Source organism: Rhinoderma darwinii, chromosome 2 (genome assembly GCF_050947455.1).
Source record: "Rhinoderma darwinii isolate aRhiDar2 chromosome 2, aRhiDar2.hap1, whole genome shotgun sequence".
In the NCBI taxonomy this organism is placed as follows: Eukaryota; Metazoa; Chordata; class Amphibia; order Anura; family Rhinodermatidae; genus Rhinoderma; species Rhinoderma darwinii.
In genome coordinates, this window is record NC_134688.1 from 356952084 (window position 1) to 356977413 (window position 25330).

Genomic DNA, 25330 nt, shown 5'->3' on the forward strand with positions numbered 1-25330 from the left:
TTTCTAAAATGTCGTGTTTCATAGGGGTGTCTAATATATAGGCCCCTCAAAGCCACTTCAGAACTGAACTGGAAGCCCAAAAAAAATAATTAGGCAATACTTCGCTTCTATACGAACTAGTTAGCGATTCACAGTGTGATGAAGTAAGGGGAAGCAGCGCTTATACGAGCGGTGCACCCCCTTCAAACAGCCGATGACTTTTCAGTTCACAGGTAGCAGAGTTACATGATGGGGAATTTGTTTTCCTGTTGTGTAACTCTGCTACCTGTCAATGGAAAAATCAGCTGCCAGAGTGAAAAATGTTTCCACACAGAGGAGTACCGCAAAGAAACACCTGGGAATCAGACATGATGGACTAACATTTTTCCCTGTGGTGGATGACTTTTCAGTTGACAGGTAGCAGAGTTACATGAAGGGGAATTATTTTTCATCGATGGCTAGTTAGGAGCGCTGCTTCCCTTTAGTTTTTTCTTGCTCACTGTGAATCTCCGACACAGGATGCAGCGGCGATCCACAGGTATTGCTCCTTTTATCCCAATTCACATGTTAGAATTCAATTTTTTTTATTTTATATATATATATAAAATACAGTATTTAAAACTAAGACTGTATAAACAGTTAATATACATTTAGAAAACTTATAATTATAAAGACCAAACTTTACGTATCATCATATAGGGTCAGTGTTGTTTAAAAACGCAGATATCCAGTGATTTCAGCTTGTGCTAGCAGTAATAGAATGAGAGCACCAAAATGAAGACTGGGATTGCAGAAGTTAGTAGAGCTGGGTGTAGTAGGCGGAGCAAGTGCACTGCTGCATGCACATTGCATGCTGGGACTAGAGCAGTGCATGCAGGGAGGAGAAACACAGGAAGAGAAGAGGAATGAACTTACTGAGCAAAACAAACCTCTCCAGGTAAACAATAGGGAGTAATGTTACTAAAACCATTTATTATCAAGAAAAAGCTAGACAGAGTGCACTAATATCTTAATAGAGGAACATTGCATTGATTTAAGAAATAAAAAAAAGTATTGGAAAACCCCTTTAATACTTTTAAATCTTTTATTTTCTTATTTTTACACATCTTTTTTTAACTTTTTTTTTACTTTATTACTTTGTCCCACTAGGGGACTTGAGGGCAGGAGGCTCTGATCGCTATTCTAATACACTGCACTACATGCGTAGTGCAGTGTATTAGAACTGTCAGCTACTCACTGACAGCAAGCATAGTGGGTCCTGACGTTGTCAGGACCCACTAGGCTTCCGTCTATGGCATAGCCGGACGCCATTGTTTGGTGTCCGGTTGCCATAGTCACCATCGCCGGCCGCTATCGCGTAGCAGGCCGGCGATGGCAGCTTAACCCCTAAAAAGCCGCGATCTCTATAGAACGCGGCTTTTAAGGGGTTAATCAGCGGGGACACAGCGATCGGTCCCCGCTGTAGGAGCTGTGACAGCTGCTGAACAAGACAGCAGCGTCACAGCTCCTGTATGTGTCGGGAGGACGGCCGAAACGGCCGTTACTCCCGAGACGTACTATTAGGTCATGGAGCGCGAACGATACAGCTGCCATGACGTAATAGTACGTCAAGGAGCGGGAAGGGGTTAAGTCATAGTGCTCAAAGGGGTTAATGCACAGCGGATGGTGTGAATATTGCAATTTTGCACTGATGTGCCATTTTAGTGCATAATATGTTGTGCCCAGTTTGTGCCACTGAAGACAAATACCTCATAAAACGTTAAGCGGATGCCATATATGTGGGCGCAAACTGCTGTTTGGGCACGCTGCAGGGCTCAGAAGGGAGGGATGCCATTTTGCTTTTGGAGCGCAGATTTTGCTTAGTGGTAGTTTTTCTGTTTTGGGTTTCGCTGGTATTTCAGTTTATAATGTGGGGGGCATGTGTAATCTGTGCGGAGAACATCAGGGCATAATAAGAGGGTATAATAATGCGGTAAATAAATAATAATTCATAGATATGGGCCCGGTGTCACACTGATAAATGGTGTCGGATGTTACCCGCTTTTAGAAAACACTGCACATTTTGCATCGCCATATTCTGAGAGCCAGAACTTCTTTATTTTTTCACCACCGGAGCTGCGTGAGGACTTATTTGTTGCGGGACAATCTGTACTTTTCATTGGTACCATTTTGGGATACATGCGATTTTTTTGATCACTTTTTATTAAAGTTTTTTGCAAGCCGGGTGACCCAAAACAAGCAATTCTGACAATGTTTTTTAGTTTATTTTTTGCGGCGTTCACCGTGCACAATAAATGACCATTATATTTTATTCTGCGGGTCGGTACGATTACGGCGATACCATATGTATATAGGTTTTTTTTATGTTTTGCAGCGTTTGCGCAATAAAATCTCTTTTTTATAAAATAATTTATTTTCAGTGTCACCATATTCTGAGAGCCGTTACTTTTTTATTTTTCAGTCAAAAAAGCGGTGTATGGCTTGTTTTTTGCGGGACCGGTTGTAGTTTTTATCGGTATTATTTTCGGGTACATGCGACTTTTTGATCACTTTTTATTCTCTATTTTGGGAGGGGTGGTGACCAAAAAATAGCGATTCTGGTGTCGTTTTTTATTGATTTTTTTTGGGGTGTTCATCGTGCGGGAAAACTAACATTATAGTTTTATTGATGGGGTCGTTACGAACGCGGTGATACCAGATATGTGTACTTTTTTTAACGTGTTCATTTTTTTCCTATAATGAAAGACTTATTATAGGAAAAAAATGAAGTGTTTGTTTATATAACTTATAACTTTTATTTTTACATTTTTTAAAACATTTTTATTATCTTTTTTTTACTTTTTTCACTTGTCCCACTAGGGGACACTTAGACTTGCAGCTTTGATCGCTGCTAGAGTACATTACACTACACACGTAGTGTAATGCACTCCAACTGTCATTGTGACGTGACAGTCACACTGACAGGAAGTCTCGGAGGACCGGCAGGAGGCTGCTCCTCCGAGGCTTCCGTACATGGCAATCCGGAGGTCATTGTCTGACCTCCGATTGCCACGACAAGCATCGGTAGCCCCCACGATCACTTCGTGGGGGCTGCCGATGTGCTTCAAACCACTTAAATGCGGCGACGGCAATCCGTCGCCGCATTTATGGGGTTAATTGCCGAAATCAGCGGCGATGGTCCGCTGACCGGCAAGGCTGGAGTGTCAGCTGTCAGGGACAGCTGACCTCCCGGTTCCCGCATCCAGACGTACTATTGCGGAGCAGCGCGGCAAGAGGTTAAAAAGTGCTTCACAAGAAGCACTAGTGTATTTGACACATTTACACGTCGTTTTTTTTTGAGCGCCGTGTGAACATGCCCTAAGGGAATTATTTTTCCATTGCATCGTAGGGGAGAAGACAGAAGACTGCTGTAGGTGAGTATATGTTTTTTTTTTTTATTTTTCATATTACTAACTATTACTATTTTTTTGTTTTGCAGGTTCCGCTGAACCGTTTGGACTACGTTGTAAATTTGTTGGACTACTTCGATGATCTACATTTTTTTTTTTTTTTTTTTTTAATAAAATAACATGGTTAACGAGGGTTGTGTGCGGGTGTTTTTATTCCAATAAAAAAATATTTTCTTTTGGGGGTCTGTTTGACAACGTCCATTACTAAGGCGGGGCTTAGTGTTAACCAGTAAAAAGGCTAGCATTAACCCCCTTATTATTACCAACCGCCACCAGGGGTATCAGGAACAGCCGGGTACGAGCCGTAGTGACTGGGGCAGCCGCAGGCTGGTAATATTAGGCTGGGAAGGGCAAAAAACAGTGGTCCATCCCAACTTGGTAATGCTAGGCTGCTTTACTGTATCTGACTGGTTCTGAAAATGGGGGGGGGAGCCATGTCGTTTTCGTCAATTTATTGATTTAAAAAAAAGAAAATCTACAAAGGGTCACCGCCATTTTCATAACCAGCCAGATACAATAAAGCAGCCGCAGCCTAGCATTACCAGGGTGGAAAGGGTCACTGTTTTTGGCCCTTCCCAGCCTAATAGCAGCCTGCGGCCGCACCAGTGCCCGGCCATCACTACAGATGGTCGGGTACTGGATCGTACCAGGCTCTTCCCGATACCCCTGGTGGCGGTGGGTACCGGGGTAATAATGGGAGGTTAGTACTAGCCTTTTTACTGGCTAACACTAAGCGCCGACCTTAGTAATGGACGTCGTCAAACAGATATCTGCCATTACTAAGGTGCTAATAAAGTATTAAAAAATACAGACATAAGAAAATATTTTTTTATTTAAATAAAAACTCCCCCACACAACCCTCGTTAACAATTTTATTTAAAATAATAAACAAAAAAAACTAAATGTAGATCATCGAAGTAGTCCAACAAATCTGACGTATTGCAAACGGGCCAGCGGTACCTGCAAAACAAAATAAATAAAGTTAGTAATATGCCGCTGCACCTTTATTCTTGCTCTTTCTGTGAATCAACATGTATCTACACGCTGATTCACAGTAGCAGCGGGGACTGAAGGGGAAGCAGCTGCGTTCGAGCGTCGCTGATCCTTCAAAGCCGCCGATCAGCGGTTTTGAAGGATCAGCATGCCGCTGCTCCCTCATTCCTTGCTCCTACTGTGAATCACTGTGTAGCGGCAGTTCACAGTATTACAAGCATTCTTCCATTTACTTGAATGAGAGAAGGCTGTAATACTGTGAACCCCCGTTACACGATCCAATCACAGTAGAAGCGGGGACTGAACTGGAAGCAGCGGTGTACGAGCGCCGCTGATCCTTCAAAGCTGCCGATCGGATGTTTTGTAGGATCAGCGGCGCTAGTACACTGCTGAGTCGTCCTGTAGCGGCAGTTCATGAATGAAGGAGCAGCGGCGTACGAGCGCCGCTGTTTCTTCAAAAGAGGTGAATGGCGCCCTTCCCTCTTGAAGCGAGGATCGCTGTGAACTGGGCATGCGACAGAGCATGCGAGGTTCACAGTTAGAAGGGCACCAGCATCGGAGATAGAGTCGCCTCCCGTCCCTAGTCTCCTATACTCTGGGTAAGGGCCTGTTCACATCAGCGTTGCTCTCCATTGAGGGGTTCCGTCTGAGGTTTCCGTCAGGGGAAGCCCTCAACGGAAAGGCAAATGGAAACCTAAGCTTCTGTTTGCATCACCATTGATCTCAATGGTGACGGAAATGTTGCTAATGGTTTCCGTTTGTCACCGTTGTGACAGGGTTCCGTTGTTTTGACAGAATCAATAGTGCAGTCGACTGACAGAAACCTCCGAGGGAACCCTTCAACGGAAAGACAACGCTGATGTGAACAGAGCCAATGTCGTATAGCACCTGTCACGATGGGTGCGTGGACCCACTGGACCATACCGCCTTGATGGTACAGCAGCTGGCCAACAGGGTACAAGTCAAAGTCAATAGTTTGCATAGGTGTACCTGTGGTAACTTCAGACAGTAGCGAAGAGGCTCGGATGGGACCTTGGCAGTAGGCAGACACTAGGCGTGGTGTAACCAGGAAGGCATAGTACGCAGCATAACACGACTCCAACTCGAAACGGAACTTGGACCAAGATAGCGCGGGATACAGGTAGCAGGAACGGTAACACTGGCAACTGGGAAACACTTAAGGGACCATTTGCATGGACGAACATAGGTAAATGACAACAACACTCAGGCAATGCAGGAAGGTTCAGGGCCCTTCTTATAGTCCAGGGTGCTCATGGGCTAATTTGGTAACAGGACACAGCAGAAAGAAGCGGAAGTGTGCGCTGGCGTCTCCTGAGGTGGAGATGTGGGCCAGCGCTCACAGATCCATGGCTGCGGCTGTCAGGAGGTGAGTGATCCTGACGGCCCGCGGCCATCGGTGTAACAGCACCTGTGTATGTGCCATGAAGAGAAACGTACACATATACTAATAAAGATGGCTGACCCCACAAAAGTAAAAACACACACATACATAAAGTTACATTTGGGAACACATTAAAATAATTTTTAAAAAAATAGGCCCATAGCTTAAAACACATCAAATAAATAATAATAAAAAAAAAAACTGTGACACCTATACTTTAAAGCAATAGAAAATCTCTTCAGTGAGTCAATATGTGGGAGGGCAATGTAAGGATAAAGTAATCAACTCTGACTAGGTCGAAGGAAATGGGGGGCTTAGCTGTCCTGAATATGAAGCTGTATTATATATAGTATCGAATGTGGTTCTATTTATGAAATGGGAACAATATGATTTTCTTAACTCGTTGGTTAGTAATAGTTCTGGTCCTATGCCAAATATCTTTGCTTTGCAGGAGTCTGAACAGTTGAATGATTGGCGGTATAGTAAAATCCCACTTGTGAAGTTGATGCAGGAAATATGGCTAAAATTGAGAAATTGTTTTGGAGTTGCCAACTCGCTGTGTGTCACTTCCTTGTGACGCACATTTACCCATTTAGGCAAAACAGCAGATTCAGACACAAGAAACTTTTGGATCTCAAGGGGCTACTAGTACGTCCACCAATTTTTTGAAAATGGAACTATTAAAATTTGGGAAGTCATTAAGAAATTGGCAAATATAGGAAACTGGCTTTTAGGTATATACAAGTCAACTCCATTATGAAGAGTAATGCTAACTCAGGTAATTTTTAAACGGCCTATAATGAGTTTGTAAAGCTGCTCACTAGCTGGAAATGGACAGCTAAATTGATCTCGTTGCTCTATTCTAGACTAAATGTGATTATGAAAGGGAATGTGTTGCTAGAATTATTATTTTTTTTTTTTCAGTTAAACAGTTAGTATATAAATGATTACACATTGTTTTAATTTTTTCACAAGTCAGGAAATATTATAAATTAGATTCTAATTTATAACATTTCCATGTGCATATCACTAGAGGGAGCAATTCCCAAAATTGCAGCTTTGGCATGTGGTAAAGCAACCTCATTGCTTTATGCTGCAAATTTGGAGTAGACACACTCGCTCTAGTGTCCTCACACAATCCCCCCTCCTTTATCCTGGCTAGTGCCAGGAGAAAGGAGGGGGTTGAATGTTCAAACCTCCTACTCTGTGTACCGCCATTTTCTGAGCGAATGCACAGTGTAGGAGGATTAGATACAGTGGTAATCAGACAGTATAACACTAACATACACACACATCACATACACAAACATAACTTACCTGCTCCTGCCGCCGCTCCTAGTCCTTGCGTCTGCGCTGCCTTCAACATATGGCCGGAAGCCGTGACCGGAAGTCGTCATCTTACTGTCCGGCCGCGGCTTCCGGTCCACATGAAAATGACGCCGGATGTCGCTCTACCAAAGACCTTCCTTCTGGTCTGTGTGGGAGCGGCGCATGCGCCGTTCCCACACAGACGGCGTACGCTATAGTGAATGGAACGGCTCCCGTTCGCATTCTCTACGGGGATGTATGTGTCGTATTCCATCTCTGTATGTGTCGTTAATCGACACATACAGAGATGGAAAAAAAAATGGCAGCCCCCATAGAGAAGTAAAAGAAAGAAAAAAGTAAAAAGTACAACACAAAAACACAAATAAATAAAATTTATTTTAATGACATACTAAAAGCAATATTATATAAAAAAACATTTTTCGTGACACCTTCCCTTTAATAAAGAGATTGAGTTTAAGAGTAGCGCTAAATGGGAAAGAAAGATTGGGGAAATATCAAATTCAGTATGGAAAAAGTATGTACAGTATTTAATGAATATTTTCCCAATAATTCACATGGGATGATGCAATATTTTATCCTTAAAAGGCTTTATTATACACCTAGTTGGTTACACAAAATTTATACTAAGATTCTCGGCTGAAAGCCCCAGATGCTCCTTGTTGGATACAGACATTGCACACATGTGGTGGTGGTCGTTACTCAAAGTTGCAACCATTCTGGAATGACCTGATTGAAATAATTGGGGAGATATACAAATAAGTGATAGACCCCTGAATCAAATCCTGTATCATGGGAGCCATGATTAAGGAGACATTGTCAGAGAATCAGAGGATTATGGTATACAAAGTTGTTTTTTTGTGCGTCTGACTATAGCCCAAAAGTGGATGAGTTCATACCCCCAAAGATCCAGGATTAGATATACTATCTAAATAATTTAGGAATTTAGAGAAATGGTGGTATACTAAAACGCAAAAAAATCTATATGAATAGGGCACAGTGGTCTGCATGGGAGAAAATGGCCAAGAAAAATTTGGCCTAGATGGATAATACTATTGGAGAAACTGTAAACCCAGGGGCAACAAGAGATGGAGGTGCTGGAGAGTAGGGTGAGAGGGGAAAATGAAAACTGTGGTTCTTTGATATTTTTTCAACATGTGCTTAGTGGGTGGGGGTGCCGGGTGGTGGGGGGAAGGGTTGATTACATATATATGCAGTACTATGCAAAAGTTTTAGGCAGTTGTGGAAAAATACTGCAAAGTAAGAATGCTTTCAAATATAGAAGTGTTAATTATTTTTTTTATCAATTAACAAAATGCAAAGTGAATGAACAAAAGAGAAATCTACATCAAATCAATATTTGCACAAAGTCATGGATTTGGTAGAATAATAGTCAGGTGTATGATTAACAAATTATACCAAACAGGTGATAATGATTGTCATTTTCATATGTAGGTTGAAACACAATGATTAACTGTAACAGAAACAGCAGTGTAGGAGGCTTAAACCTGGGTGAGGAACAGCCAAACTCTCCTACAAAGGTGAGGTTGTGGAAGACAGTTTAATGTTACACGTCCACCATTACAAGACTGAGCACATCAACAAGACACAAGGTAGTTATACTGCATCAGCAAGGTCTCTCCCAGGCAAAAATTTTAAATCAGACTGGGGTTTCAAGATGTGCTGTTCAAGCTGTTTTGAAGAACAAAGAAACGGGCAATGTTGAGGACTGCAGACGCAGTGGTTGCCCACGGAAACTTAGTGCAGCAGATCAAACACACATCATGCTTACTTCCCTTCGAAAACGGAAGATGTCCAGCAGTGCCTTCAGCTCAGAACTGGCAGAAACCAGTAGGACCCAGGTACACCCATCTACTGTTCGGAGAAGTCTGGCCAGAAGTGGTCTTCATAGAAGAATTGCGGCCAAAAAGCCATACCTTCGATGTGGAAACAAGGCTAAGCAATTCAAGTATGCATGAAAACATGGGAATTGGGGGTGCAGAAAAATGGCAGCAGGTGCTCGGGACTGATAAGTCAAAATTTGAAATATTTGGCTGTAACAGAAGGCAGTTAGTTTGCGGAAGGGCTAGAAAGTGGTACAATAATGAGTGTCTGCAGGCAACAGTGAAGCATGGTCGAGGTTCCTTGCAAGTTTGGGGCTGCCTTTCAGAAAATGGAGTTGAGGATTTGGTCAGGATTAATGGTGTCCTCAATCCTGAGAAATACAGGCAGATACTTATCCATCATGCAATACCACCAGGGATGTGTCTAATTGGCTCCAAATTTATTCTGCAGCAGGGCATCAAACCCAAAACATACAACCAAAGTCATTAAAAACTATCTTCAGCTAAAAGAGCAAGAAGCCCTGGAAGTGATGACATGGCCCCCACATTGCCCTGATCTCAACATCATCAAGTCTGTCTGGCATTACATGAGGATTTGAGGAACTAACCACAGTTCTCCAAGATGTTTCCAACAACCTCCCTGCCAGGTTCCTTCAAAAACTGTGTGCAAATGTACCTAGAACTGATGCTGTTTTGAAGGCAAAGGTTGGTCACACCAAATATTGATTTGATTTAGATTTCTCCTCTATTTTTTAAAGCATTCATACTTTGCAGCATTTTTCCCACAACTACCTAAAACTTTTCCCCTTTTTCTGGGACTGTTTGTATTTGTAATAATGAATAAAACATAGACAAAAAATATATTGCTATTTAAAGGGGTTGTCCACTTTGGACAATCCTTTTTTTGTTTAAAGGGTCTCCCAACAATCTGTTGATCACATTAAATTTCCCGCAGGGCCACCTCAGGGAAAATTAAGGATTACACAGTTCCCATTAAAATCAATGGCATGTCCATGTAATGCTTGGATGTGCCGAGTCCTTCAGAGCGAGAGATTCTTGTAGCCTTTTTCTGCCCTAATAGATTCCTGAATAGAGGACCAGTCATGATCCAGTTGTATGTGGACCCACTAGGCCGCTCCGCCGTAGCTGAGAGGCAGATGACCAACTCACAAAGTCTATGGTAAGAGTGTAGCACACGGGTACCTAGGATAGTCTGGATGGCGGCAAGGGCTCTGGCACAGATGGGGCTGGACGTGGTGGGTAGCGCCAGACGTGGCGGATGGTATCCAGAAGGATAGGCGACAGTCGACGTGGAGAATTCCAGCAGGCAAGGTACGGCTCAGGTACTACACAGGATCGGAACAAGGCACAGCACGGGATACAGGATATAGGAGGCAGGACAAGGGAACACTGGGAGCGGGAAAACACTAAGGGACCGTTTGCAATACAGACATGGGAAAACGACAACAACGCTCAGGCAGGGAATGGAAGGGCAGAGCCCTTCTTATTGTCCAGGATAGGCAGGGGTTGATTAGGGAACTTTAAACATGTGCGTGCGCACCTTACCAGTGAGAGCAGGACCAGCCGGCCACGAGTGCTGGCGTCTCCTAGGAGGGAGACGCCGGCAGGAAGACAATGGACTGTGATCACGGGCGTCGCCAGGTAAGGAACAGCGGCGGTCCGCGACCACAGCTATGACAGGACCCTAATTGAAAATGGGTTTCTTAAACCAGAACAGAACTTGTCACTACGACATCTTTTTTTTTTTTTTTTTAATTCACACTGAATTAAAAAATAACGCTATAGCTTTATTGTATGGGTTTTTACGGTTAACAAATACAGATATATGGCAATTTTTTTATTTTGTGTGATATTTGTTTCATAAAAAAATGTATCATTAAAAAACTTTTGTTTTATTTGATTTTGTTTAAAACATTTTTCAGTCCCATTTTTCCAGCAGATACCACAGATACTCGATTGAATTGATATCTGGGGAATTCAGAGGCCAAGGCAACACCTTAAAGCGACCCTCCGGTCTCAGGACAAAATTACAAATGTGATGCGGTATTTGGAATAATATTACCTGGTGACCTCCATTTGCCCCACTACGCTGTGGATCCACCATTTTAGGGTCCACTTTGTGTTGTCTAAAAAGGGCCCCAGCGCTTCTCAGACTGAATCAAATGCATTCCCTCTGTTCACGATCTATGAAGTGCTGCAGCTATTTTGAGACAGCATAGAGGGGACCCCAAAACGGTGGATCCACGGCAGAGGGGCACAACTGGGGGGCATCAGATATTATTTCTCCATATACACCATCAAATTTAAAATGTTGCCTCGGGACCAGAGGGTTGATTTAAACTCTGTCTTGTTCCTCAAACTATTCCTGAACAATTTTTGCAGTGCAGCAGGGCGCATTATGCTGCTGAAAGAGGCCACAGGCATTAGGGAATAACATTGCCATAAAGGGGTGTACTTGGGCTGCAACACTGTTTAGGTAGTTGCTACTTCTTAAAGTAATATTTACATGAATGTCAGGACTCAAGGTTTTCCAGCAGAACATTGCCAAGAGGATCCCACTTCAAAACGTGACTCACCAGACCAGGCCACTTTCTTTGATTGCTCCATGATTCAGCCCTGATCCTCATGTGCCCACTGTAGGTGCTTTCGGCGATAGATAGGGGTCAGCATAAGCACTCTGACGGGTCTGCAGCTCCGTAGCCCCAAATGAGTTCTGACAGCTTTCTATCATAGCCAGCATTAACTTCTTCAATTATTTGTGCTACGGTAGTTCTAATGAATGAGCCTTGGGCGCCCATAACCCTGTCACCAGTTCACTAGTTGTCCATCCTTGTACAACTTTTGGTAGGTACTAACCACTGCATGCTAAGGACACTCCACAAGACCTGCTGTTTTGGGGATTCTCTGACCCAGTTGTCTAGTCATCACAATTTGGCTCTTGTCAGAGTCGCAAGTCCCGAACCAAACACAGTGCAGGGAGCCGGGCTCCTAGCATCATAGTTATGTACGACGCTAGGAGTCCCTGCCTCTCCGTGGAACTACTGTCCCGTACTCAAAACATGATTACAGTACGGGACAGTTGTCCTGCAGCGAGGCAGGGACTCCTAGCGTCGTACATAACTATGATGCTAGGAGCCCGGCTCCCTGCAGTGTGTTCGGTCCGGAACTTGCGACCGAAATACGTTCCGTCCGTTACGGACGTAACATGCTCGTGTGAACCCAGCCTTAGGCCGGATTCACACGAGCGTGTGCGTTTTGCGCGCGCAAAAAATGTGCCGTTTTGCGCGTTCAAAAGGTACTTAACAGCTCCGTGTGTCAGCCCCGTATGATGCGCGGCTGCGTGATTTTCGCGCAGCCGCCATCATTATGACACTCCGTTAAGATGTTTGTAAACAGAAAAGAACGTGGTGCTTTTCTGTTTACATTCATTCTTTTACTGCTGTTGCGCGAATCACGCGCGTCCCACAGAAGTGCTTCTGTGTGGTGCGCGTGATTTTCACGCACCCATTGACTTCAATGGGTGCGTGATGCGCGAAAAACGCAGAGATATAGAACATGTCGTGAGTTTTACGCAGCGGACTCACGCTGCGCAAAACTCACGGACAGTCTGCACAGCCCCATAGACTTCCATAGGTCCGTGCGACCCGCGTAAAAAACCACACGGGCTGCACGGACGCAAATCACGTTCGTGTGAATCCCCCTTAGGAGCTGTTCTGTTAAGTACCTTTTGCGCGCGCAAAACGCCACGTTTTTTGCAAAACACACACACTCGTGTGAATCCGGCCTTAGTGTGAACACAAAAATTGAACACTCGACTGCCATAGGCCTCAGGGTTTACTAATATGTACTTTTTGCATTTTTTTAAATGTCGTTTCTTGGCCATATTTCGTTTATTTTTTCTACACTGCAGCTCACACTTGCCGGTCCCTTCTGGAAAGGTTTCATTTTTCCCTCTATTGAATTGACTGTGGAAAGAGCAGCCGCAACTAAGGCTGGGTTCACACGAGCACATTAACGTCCGCAATGGACGGACGTATTTCGGCCGGAAGTCCCGGACCGAACTCAGTGCAGGGAGCCGGGCTCTTAGCATCGTAGTTATGTACGACGCTAGGAGTCCCTGCCTCGCTGCAGGACAACTGTCCCGTACTGTAATCATGTTTTCAGTACAGGACAGTTGTCCTGCAGTGAGGCAGGGACTCCTAGCGTCGTACATAAGTATGATGCTAGGAGCCCGGCTCCCTGCACTGTGTTCGGTCCGGTACTTGCGGCCGAAATACGTCCGTCAATTACGGACGTAATTAGTGTGTGTGCACATACCCTTACACTGCAAGTTTGCGTGTGGTTCTCAAGTGTTACCACTGTGTGGTGCCATGGTCAGGCTTCCAGTTCTAGGAACAGGGGTGTATTTACATTTTTTTCTTCTGCAATTAAACTTACGGCAAAAATTTTTTTTGCAAAAATGACATGACAGGAAAATTTACTTTGCGCCCTCGTCCTATCGTGTGGAATCTCATAATGTCCCATAAATGTACGCCACAGCTGGGCATGACAGCACATTGTAATTGTCGCTGATGTTATGTTACGCTAGGAATAGGGCAAAGAGTCAGCGTTAGGGCTTATTCACATGAACGTTGAATACGTCTGTGTGACGGCTGTTACAACAACAGCCGTCACACAGACGCATGTATTTCAATGGGGTAGTTCACGCGGCCATTGTTTCAAGGGATTGTGTGAAGTGTCCGTAGAAGAATAGAACATGTCCTATTTTTTTCCATTTTCACGGATCCCTCTATAGACTCAAGTCTATGGGGATCTGTGAAAACCGGTCCAACATGGGTGAAACTGAGACGTGAAAAACCTCTGTTTTTCATGTCCGAGTTCACCACGTTTGTATGAATAAGCTCCTATATGCAACAAAATAAAATAAAAACGCTGCCAACTGCACTGCGGATTTTGTGTAGTTCTCCCCTATAGTAGTAGTACAGTAAATTAAATGGGTTTTTATGGTCGCATGCCTGTCTTTGTTTACTTGCCAACAGCGATGACATGTGACCAGCCAATCGCTGTCCGCAGCAGTCATGTCAGTATGAGTGGCACGCAATCGCTAAGGCATCGCTTGGCATGCTGCGGCCAAGTTGGGAGAGCATGAGAATACCAATGGTGGCACAAGGTATTCTCCTATTTGTTATATTTACCCATATGCACCTTCTCAGGCGGGTTTTCTAAATGTCGGAAATTCATTAGCATTTGGGTTTGTACTGTTAAAAAAAAATGTGGTGTGTTTTTTTTGTTGTGTATTTTTAGTAATTAGCCTATACTGAGGCTACGATCTATCTACAGTATACATACAAACATACATACAGCAGCGGGAGTACATTTCCTCAATTGACCACTAGAGGGCATAATACAAAACAATGGTGAACAGTTAGTGAGTTATAGCGGTTCTGCAAGATAAGTACACGGCTAATAAAACATTGCGAACGTAAATCACCAGCAATTGTCTGCTCATTCATGGTATAGAATTCCTGGATTTTCGTGACGAACACCGTAAAAATAAACTGCAATTTGCCAGGACAAGACATGGCCGTTCGAATATTAAACGTAATTTTAGCCACGTTGATGACGCCATGGAGATTCCACCAATCAGAAGGTCTTCTCGAAACTTCCGGTGAGTGGGAGGCGGAAGTTGTTGAGGCTGTGGAGCGCCGGTCAGGTTTGACAGGTAACGGGTGCTGGTGTAGCCTGGTGGTCGGCTTGGCATGGGCAGCGCCTTATGACGCTCTATCGTGTGGTTATATGGCCTTTGCGCCAGGTTATTGCACAGTATTGAGACGCTGCTTGCTGTTTCCTGCCATTGAGCGCGCTCTGCTTCCGCCGCTATTGACAATTCCTGCCGCAATTTACTTCTAAGGGTCTATTACCTAGAAATGATGAGTAGTTCTGCCTCTGCGCAATATTTGGAGTCTGTTTTAGTGGAAACTTTCTTCAAGGGCATCTCTAGTTTGTGGGATATATAAGATAATATGTAAAGGAACTATATTATATACAATTCCTTCATATACTTTAACTATTTCTGTTGTTCTAGACTCCAACTCCATCTCCACGCAGCCAGTTTTGTGTTCTCTGTCATCTTGCAAAGCGCTGCTTGCTACATGGCAAATGTCCAGGTGCCAGCTGCTTTCCCTGGTGATGCCAGCTCATGACTGGGGTTTTCAGCAGCTAGACCCACATGGGGAGGGCATATATTCTTAGACCCACCGCACATGCTGTGCTTCCCCCTTCAAGGTGTGAGGAGTCCGGTAACTCCATGCAATATAACAGCAAAAATGACATCTTTACTGAGTATTACATCTATTTACCATATTGTTATGTAATAAAAGCTACAGAGTATTATAATCAAGCTGTAAAGGCGCGCGTTCACATGATCCCGCCGTGTTACACACTTTAGCTATTTCACTTGCAACCGTTTTCTTATTGCTCCAGTGGATCTACGAGAAAACTGGTAAAAGCAGTTTGACCTATAGTTTTTATTAATAACATACAGTTTTGTGTCTGCAGCTCCTATGCAGATCTATGTGTCTCCATAGTTACAGACTACAAACAAACCTCGTGTGTACAGTTGATCTAAGACCTGTAGGTTAGCAAGAAAGCCAATATGGATGACTGTCCGTACCCGTGGATGGTGATTACAAGCACGGTCGTGGGCATGGGGCCTTAGACAAATCCCAGGCGCCACGTAGGCAATGTGTCAAGAAATCTGCTGCTGGTATAGCCTTCTTTTTAGTTGTTTACTATTGATGAGTATGAAAGGTCTTATCGTCAGGCTGTTAAGAAAACCAAAAACCTTCAGATTGGCTCTTGGAGCGGCGTTATTGGCTCCTGAATCCGTACAGTATTGTGTCCATCCTTGAGCTCCTGATATTTACAGTATACATAGGCTCATCATGGTATATGTCTAAACTATAGTCTTTTAAATTACAGCCATGACGTGTACCATTGACAAGATCTTACAGGATGCCAAGACTTTATTAGAGAGACTCAAAGATCACGACAACGCTGCAGAATCCTTAATTGAACAGTCTAGTTCTCTACATAAGCATGTGGAAGCCATGAAGGAGGTTGGCACAACTCTGCCAGAAAAGGTAGGTGTTTTGCTTGCTCTAAGTGGGTATTCCAGCTATCAACATTTATCTCCTTTCCATGGGATAGGGGATAAATGTTGGGTCATAGTGGTTTTAATCTGTGAGACCCCTACCAATCGAGAGAGCAGTGGTTTCCGGTTTCCCTCCACCAGCGTGCCCGTGTTGTATGGAGTGGTGACTGGGCATATTCTCTATAATGATGTCATATGTTGTGGCCGTAGAGAATAATCTCTGACTAATCTATCTTAGTTTTTCATTCTTTTTTAGTACCAAGAAGATTTGGCAGAAATAAAGGACACATCAAAGTACAAACCACATGTGCTGTTATGTCAAGAAAACACTCAGATAAGGGACCTTCAGCATGAAAATAAAGGTGACTTTGCTGGGACTTAGATTTCATGATATATCTTTCCCCATTATATATGAGCATTTGGTCTGTACGCTACTTTTCTAAAGATATTCCCAGTTACAGGGAGCCCGGCCCTGCGACAATGACCATTGTCATTATTAGGGCTGTGCTCAGCCTAGTTAGACCAAGCAACGCTCCCTTCTGTCAGTGGCCTCCTGGCGATCATGTGAACAGTCACGTGACCACATGGACCAATAAATGTAGCGACCACTTCTGTCCTTTGTTATGGATATCCAGCGTCTGACTATCTCTTACAAGATCTTTCAGTCTGGCAGAGGCTTTCTCACGTCTCTATTGATAATACGTGCACGCTTGGCCAAGCTTGAGTGTGCACAGGGGAGCCGGGAGAAATGGCTGTCGGCCGAACGATCATACAGCCGACAGCGACCTCGAGTGTATGGCCAGCCTTAGAGTTAAAGGGGTTCTCAGACAAATAACATTTATCACCGATCTACAGAATATGTGATAAATGTCAGATCAGTAGAGGTTTGACCACGGAGACCCAACAGTAGTGTCCTGTTCCCTTTATTATACTTGGCTGTTAATGGAAAGAGATGTGGGGAGTAGTCGGTCTCTGTGGTCAGTTTTGGACTACAAGATTTGAGAAGGGGTTAATATCCCTTGAATGGATGAATGAAGCTCGGCTTTGGAGATGCAGGTCCTGTAACAGGCACTTCACTCCTGCTGCAATACAATTTCCTAATAATGCCCCATTAGTGACATGAGAGACCTGTCCCATGAATGTGTTACATACTCCGGTTTATTTACTACTCCCTTTCTATCTTTCTCAGAGCTCTGGTTGTCTTTGGAGGAACATCAGTACGCGCTAGAGCTGATAATGAGCAAATACCGGAGGCAAATGCTGCAGTTGATGGCGAATAAAAAACCTGTCCCGACAGAGCCAGTGCTGGGAGCTCATGAAGCCTACTCCTCCGTAAGTTCTATAAACCTTGTGTTCTATTATAACTGACGCTATCAAATGGGATTGTATATTCTTCCCCCAATATACGCTTGGGGTTATTAAATAGAAGAGCAGATCTATGGCGTTGAAAGTACGTGTGTCGTGTTTATGAAGCATTTTCCACCAGTTTACCCTTGTGTTTCTTTGCCTTGTGGCTAGCCGTTTTCAGTTTGGGGGTGTGGTCTAATTCGAAACAGTTGCGCGCCAACTTTACGCGCAACGTATTCTGTGCCAAAGAGCTGTTGTGCAGCCTACGCCAGGAGATGCTAGCCTTTCGTTACAGTAAAACAAGCAAGATGAGACATCTTATTATTTCTGCAACATTTAGGTTTTAGTGAATAACTTTCATTTTTAATGAATGTTATTATCCAAGATGCTGACCGTATGTGTGTTTGGATAGCTCATAACTGTGAACTAATATATACTTGTCTTAAAGGAAATAGAAAGTTTTATCGATAGAATATGTGCCATGGGGGAAGTGATGAGAAAAGCCATTCAAGTAGATGAAGAGCAGGCCTATAGTATTCAAGAAAGGCTTGCCCAACTAGAGGTAAGATGTGATCACATTATTAGTGCTATATATTTTTATTTTTTGATGACATGAAGTTATGGCATTATCCTTGAATATACAACAATTTTATTATTGCTGAGACCACCCGCCGATCCCTAGAACCAAAGATCTGAGGCCCGTTTCTCTGAACTGCGCCAGTTCCAACCAGTTACTGTCCAGAGAACTGCAACATCCCCATTTAGCTTTTTCCGTCTGCATCCAAATGTAGCAGCTGCCGAAGAGCCATATTAAAGTGCAGCTCCTGCTATGGCAAGAAAGCCTCATCTAACATTAATCGCTCTCTCTTTATTACAGTGCAACAATTCTCCATTCCTCCACACATTACTAGAGCACCTCAGATATTAACCCCATCCCCCCGCATCCACTTTTGATGTCACTTTGTGATAATCACTTTGGTATTCTTACCCCAATCCAAGCAATTCTGAGATTGTTTTCTCGTGACACATTGTACTTTGTCAGGGGTAAAATTTGGTTGATAAGTTTATTCCTTATTTGTGAAAAACACCAAAATTTTTAGAAAATTTGCAAAAATTTGCATTTTTCTAAATTTAAATGTATCTGCTTGTAAGACAGGCAGTTATACCACACAAAATACTTACTAATTAACATCCCCCATATGTCTACTTTATGTTGGCATTGTTTTTCGAACATCCTTTTATATTTCCAGGACGTTACGAGGCTTATAAGTTTAGCAGCAGTTTGTCACATTTTCAAGAACATTTCAAAAGCCTGTTTTTTTTACAGACCAGTTCAGTTCTGAAGTGACTTTGAGGGCCCTATATATTAGAAACCCCATAAATCACCATTTTAAAAACTGCACCCCTAAAAGTATTTAAAACCGCATTTAGAAAGTTGGTTTTTTTAACCCTTTAGGTGTTTCACATGGATTATAAGGCAAAGTGGAGGTGAAATTTACAAATTTCATTTTGTTTGCAGAAATTCAATTTTAATCAATCTTTTTTTATTTTCTGTAATGCTGAAGGTTTTACCAAAGAAACACAACTACATTTTTATTTCCCAGATTCTGCAGTTTTTATAAATATCCCACATGTGGCCCTAGTGTGCTACTGGACTAAAACACAGGCCTCAGAACAAAGGAGTACCTAGTAGATTTTAGTGCTCCTCTTTTTTAGATTAGATTTTAGGTACCATATCGGGTTAGAAGAGGTCTTGTGGTGCCAAAACAGTGGAAACTCCCCAAAAAGACCCCATTTTGGAAATTACACCACACAAGGAAATCCTCTAGGGGTGTAGTGAGCATTTTAAACCCCACAGGTGTTTAATTTTTTCCAATAAGATGTAGCTTGACCATTTTCTCAAAAAATAAAGGAGAAACGTACCCTAACATTTGTAAAGTAACTTCTCTAGAGTACGGAAATACCCCATCTGTGGTCAAACTGCTGTTTGGGCACAAGGCAGGGCTCAGAAGAGAAGGCGCGCCATTTGACTTTTGGACCGCAGATTTTGGTGGATTGGTTTTTAGGCCCCGTGCCACATTTGAAGAGCCCTGTGGTAACCGTACAGTGGAAACCACTAAAAAGTGAATCCATTTGGGGAACTACACCCTTTGAGGAATTTATCTATGGGTATAGTGAGCATTTTGACCCCACAAGTTTTTTTCTGAATTGATATATATATTTTTTTCCAATAAGATGTAGTTTTGGCTCAAACTTTTTCATTTACACAAGGATTAAAGGAAAAAAAAAAAGCACCCCAATATTTAAGCAATGTCTCTAGAGTATGGTAATGCCCTATATGTGGTCATAAACTGCTGTTTGGACATATGGGAGGGCTCAGAATGGAAGGAGTGCCATTTGACTTTTGGAGCGTAGATTTTCTTGGATTGGTTTCCGGACAACATGTCGCATTTTCAAAACCCCTGATGCACCAAAACAAAAGTGACCCCATTTTATAAACTACACCCATAAAGCCATTTTTTCAAGGGGTGTGGTGAGCATTTGGACCCCACGGGTGTTTCTTTTTAGAAATTAATACGCAGCGTATGATGTAAAGTGAAAATTGCAATTTTTTCAATGATATGCCATTTCACTGCACGATATGTTGTTCTACTGGAGAATCTTACCCCATAAATTAAGCGACTTCTATCGGGTACAGTCATGACATTCATGTGGACGTAAACAGCTGTTTGGGCATACTGTAGGGCTTAGAATGGAGGGAGCGCCATTTGGCTTTTTGAGCGTGGATTTTGCTTGGTAGTAGTTTTGTTTGGAGTTTTTCTGGTATTTCAGTTTATAATGTGAGGGCATATGTTAGCTGGGCAGAGTACATCAGGGCATAATAAGAGGGTACAATAATGGGGTAAATAAAATTATCCATAGATGTGTGGTATGATGTGAAGCAATTCTGTATACACAGGCCAGTGTCGCACTGATAAATGGTGTCCATTCTTATCCCCTCTTTTGGAACACACACTGCACCTTTTTGGGACTTTCCCTCCTTTGTAGTTTGGGAAACTTTGCTGGTTAAATGTTCCCCTGGTAGAATAAAGGCACCCTCGCTTCCAGCATATGAGCTGCGGCCTTCCCCCTGAATACTAGGGCCTTGATAACCACTTCCACAGACTGAAGGAATGGTCTTCCCTGGCCTGCACATCATGATTCTTTTTCATCACCACCTTACTAGTGCCATAACTTTTTTTCTTCTTTTGTTTATCCACCCACGTAGCTATATAATGGCGCTTTTTGCGGGACGAGCTGTAGTTTTTATTGGTTACCATTTTTGTGCGCATGCAACTTCTTCATCACTTTTTAATCCATTGTTGGGAGGCTAGGGCCCAAAAACCTGCGATTCTGGCATTGTTTTTTATTTTTCTTTATAGTGTTCACCGTGCAGTATGAATGACACGTTACATTTATTCAGCACGTCAGTATGTTTACGACGATACCAAATTTATGTAGTTTTTGTATGTTTTAATACAAGAAGGAATGTTTCCCTCTGGCCTGCACATCAGGCTTTTTTTTTCGTCCGCGCCTTACTAGAGCCATAACTTTTATTTTTCGGTTGATGGAGCTGTGTGCGGGCTTGTTTTATTGGTACCATTTTAGGACACATGCAACTTTTTGATCAATTTCTTTATATAATTTTTTGAATGCTGAAATGACCAAAAACAGCAATTCTGGAATTGATTTCTATTATTTTTTCGGCATTCACCCTGCGCGATAAATTACATGTTAATGTTATTCTGCGGGTCAATACGATTACAGCGATACCATAAGTGTATAGTTTATTTGTTTTACAGTGTTTGCACAATAAAATAACTTTTTTTTTAAAATATCATTTGTTTTCTGTGTTGCCATATCCTAAGACCCATAACTTGTTTATTTTTGGGTTGACAGAGCTGTGTAGTTTTGGGGTAAATGTATCTTTTTGATCACTTTTTATTTCATTTTTGGAAGATGTGGTGACCTAAAAACAGCGATTCTGGCATTTTTCATATTTTTTTTTCTTACGGCGTTAACCGTGTGGGATAAATTACTTGGCAATTTTATAGTTCGGATCGTTACGGATGGGGCGATAGAAATTATGTATAGTTTTTTTTTTTTGTTTACTTTTTTCCAATAATACACCTTTTATTATGGGAAAATTGCATTTTTGTGTCTCTTTAACCCCTTAAGGACACGGCCAATTTTGGCCTTGAGGACAGAGCAATTTTTTTACATTTCCCTCTTTGCATTCCGACGCTCATAACTCTTATTTTTTGTACGACGTAGTTGTATGAGACTTTGTTTTTTGCGGGACGAGTTGTACTTTATGTAGGTACCATTTTTTGGTACAAATACATTATCGTTTAATTTCTATAAATTTTTATTTTGGCGAAAATGCAGCAGCTTTAATATTTATTTATTTTTACACCATACACCGATCATCATAAATAATGTTATACATTTGTTGTACAGCTTGTTATGGTCGTGGCGATACCAAATATGTCTATTTCATGTTTTGGGACTTATATTTTAAAAAGTTTATTATAAAACATGTGTGTTTCTGTGTATTTTTTTTACTTTTTATTTATTTATCATTTTTTTTTTTACATTCATTTAACTTTTTTTTTTTAATCCCATAAAGGGATTTATCATTTTGATTTTGTAACTGTAATGTACTGGCATAGATCTATATGCCAGTCATTAGCCTGTTACTGATCGTACACAGGCAGTTGTTAGGGCATACCTCAGTATGCCCTAACAGGAAATATGTTCAGACGGCCCTGGGGTCCTTCAATGGACCCTGGGCTGTCTGCCCATACGAGTTGTGGGCTTTGATCGCGTCACAGTTATCTTCTGTGACGCGATCAATGTGCAGTCCCCCCCCTCTTTGAACGCCGCGATCAGCTTTCATCGCGGCGTTCAAAGGGTTAACGGCGGAGAGAAGATGTTTCTCTCCTCTCCGCTGTCAGAGTGGGGCCGTCGCTGTGTATTACAGCCGTTGCCCTGCTCTCGATCGCATGCAGAGACGGCTGTCACACAGGACGAGTATGCTCGTCCTAATGCGCGAAGTGCTCGCCACCCAGGACGAGCATACTCGTCCTGTGTCGGCAACCAGTAGACTTGCATCTTTAAAATTTTTTTATTTTTAAGCAACATTTTGATGAACTTTTTTTTTTTTGTCCCACTGGGGGACTTGAAGGCTTGCAACACTGATCTCTATACAAATACATTACACTACCTACGTAGTGCAATGTATTAGAGCTGTTAGGGCGACACTGTCAGGAAGCTTATCAGGACCTGCCGGATGCGGGTCCTCAGACTTCCGTCTTTAGCATACCCGAGAGGCCATTGTTAAGCCTCCGGTTGCATACCAAACATCGGCACCCCTGTGGTCGCGTCGTGGAGGCGCCGACCTGTTACAAATCCCTTAAATACAGCAGTCGCTATTGACCGCCGCATTTAAGGGGTTGATCGCAGGCGTTGGACAGGGGAGTGTCAGCTGTTGGGAACAGCTGATCTCCCGTTTCCCGGACAGTATCCGCTAGGACAGTGAGCACCGGGAACGGTTCAGTAACTATGTCCTGGTGCAGCAAGTAACCTCTCGTCGTGACGAACAGTTACTGACTCGTGCGGGAAAGGGTTGAAGACCATAGACCCGTCTGATATATATATATATATATATATATATCAATCAAATTTTTTTAATTCCTTTTTTTTATTTTTTTTTATTTGTGTACTCTACATATACAGATATGAACAATACTCATATTAAATAATACTCATAACATTAAAACCACCTGCCTGATATTGTGTAGGTCTCCCTTGTGCTACCAAAACATCTCTGACCCGTCAAGGCATGGCAAGGCCTCTGAAGGTGTCCTGTGTTATCTGGAACCTAGATGTTAGAAGCAGATTGGTCTGTGATTATGCAGTTATATATGCAGAAAGCTACAATTCACTGTGTGTTCTGACACCTTTCTATCGTAGCCAGCGTTAACTTTTTAAGAAATTTGTGATACAGTAGCTCCTCTGGGATGGGACCAGGCAGGCTATGTATTACTCCCCACGCACATTAATAAGCCAGGGGCGCCAATGCCCATGTTTCTTGTTCACCGGTTGTCCTTCTACTGTTTGTCCTTACTAACCACTGCATACCGGAAACACCCCAAGAATATTCCGTTTTGGAGATGCTCTGACCCACTCATCTAGCCATCATCACAATTTGCCCCTTCAATAACTGACTGTTCACATTCTGTTTAATATATCTCCTTGACAGATGCCATTGTAACAAGATGATGATTATTATTCACTTCTGTCAGTGGTTTGAATGTTGTCTGATCATTCTAGATTGTTTGCAGTAAAATAATGTTTTATTGTTCCATTTTTAATATTTTCAGCTGGAAAACAAGGAGCTTCGAGCAATTCTGTCTGTGAGCAAGGAGTCGTTACATTCGAGCAAAAATGAATCGGAGTGGAATTCGTTAGAGAAATCCCAATGACATCTTTCAAATTGCAGGACAATCATCTCATGTTTGCTGGACATTCAACAATAATGTTAAGGAGGCTGTTTCCTTGTCCTACACATACTTAGATCAGCACTGGTACGAGTGTTGCACTGCCTTGAAAGTGAAAATGTTCTGTACTGAAGACTTTGCTGATTCGAGAAGATGAGGAAAGCTGCTTATTTATGTGAACTTGTGTTTTAAAAGTTCCTTAAGAAGGAAAAGACCACACTTGGACTTTAGAGCACAGTGACAATTAAAATAATGTTTTATTTAAATATATACAGAGAAAAAAGTATAGGTAAAAATAAAAAACTGAAAATAATTGTGTTTTACTCAAATCCATTACCTCATTTTTCTTACTGGTATATATTATGACCTCAAGGAAATCATGAAAACACTGTTTCGGGAAAAATGGCAAATAGGAAAGGAGCATGTCTGTATGTTAGAAGTGATATAAAGGTGAGTGGGAAAGAGACAATAGTGGCTGAAGTTTGTGAGGAGGTTGAAACCTTGAGAGTGAAATTACAAAGGGAGGTAAACGCTGGTAATTTTTTTTTTTGGGGGGGGAAATTTATAGACACCTAATATAACTGAGGAGATGGAAGTTCAGCTATATAAACAGAGGAGGCAGCGCAGGGGGGTACTGTAGTGATAATGGGAGATTTTAATTACCCAAATATTAATTGGTGTCATGTTTCTGCTTCAACTTTGAAGTGGCTGCTCAACCTGTTGCAAACATTTTATGGCCCAGTGTAGAAGACCCAACTAGAGGTGAAGCTCTGTTGGATCTGGTCATTTCTAACATTGCAGAGCTTGTTGGGACTGTCACTGATCATGAAAACCTTGGTAACAGTGACCACAGTATAATTAAATTTTTTGCTTAACCCCTATGTGCACCACGATGTAATAGCACGTTGTGGTGTGGGGGGGGGGGTTATGTTTGGAGCGGGCTCACCCGCTAAGCCTGCTCTGTATGCTCGGGTGTCGGCTGTGTATTACAGCTGACACCCGGGACTAACTGCCAGGAACAGCGATTTGGCTGTTCCTGGCCGCTTAACCCCTTAGATACTGCGATAAATCACGATCGCAGTATCTAAGACATTAGAGGGGCACCCTCCTCTGACAGCTCCTCGAAGCTCCCCTGTGACTAGATCGGGTGGTGCCGATTGCTGTCATAGCAAACAAGGGGCCTAATGAATGCCCCCAGGACTGCATCTCCTGTTAAACCCCAGGGCTAAGCAGGGGCCTGTATAAATGACAATTTACTGCAATACATTAATATT

General features: G+C 42.6%; 1 protein-coding gene across 4 annotated transcripts; it reads left to right on the plus strand.

Moving 5' to 3' along the window:
• The first annotated feature begins 870 nt into the window (after positions 1-870).
• On the plus strand, positions 871-24369 carry SIKE1 (suppressor of IKBKE 1). 4 transcript variants are annotated; one of them, XM_075850722.1, is made up of 6 exons: positions 871-916; positions 15996-16156; positions 16424-16529; positions 17357-17499; positions 17963-18076; positions 23940-24369. In XM_075850722.1, exons 2-6 carry the CDS (start codon positions 15998-16000, stop codon positions 24039-24041), a joined length of 624 nt encoding a protein of 207 aa, XP_075706837.1. In that variant the 5' UTR covers positions 871-916; positions 15996-15997; the 3' UTR covers positions 24042-24369. The 4 variants fall into 4 exon arrangements, with proteins under 4 accessions (XP_075706837.1, XP_075706835.1, XP_075706834.1 ...); XM_075850720.1 differs by lacking the exon at positions 871-916 and adding an exon at positions 14568-14682; XM_075850719.1 differs by lacking the exon at positions 871-916 and adding an exon at positions 14641-14736.
• Positions 24370-25330: the final 961 nt, after the last annotated feature.

Bases quoted from the DNA above. Each gene is read 5' to 3' on its own strand.
- SIKE1 (XM_075850720.1), top strand. From the start codon at position 14,595: ATGGCCGTTCGAATATTAAACGTAATTTTAGCCACGTTGATGACGCCA. The intron at 14,683-15,995 runs GTGAGTGGGAGG...TTTAAATTACAG, and splicing joins AGGTCTTCTCGAAACTTCCG to CCATGACGTGTACCATTGAC. The intron at 16,530-17,356 runs GTGACTTTGCTG...TATCTTTCTCAG, and splicing joins CCTTCAGCATGAAAATAAAG to AGCTCTGGTTGTCTTTGGAG.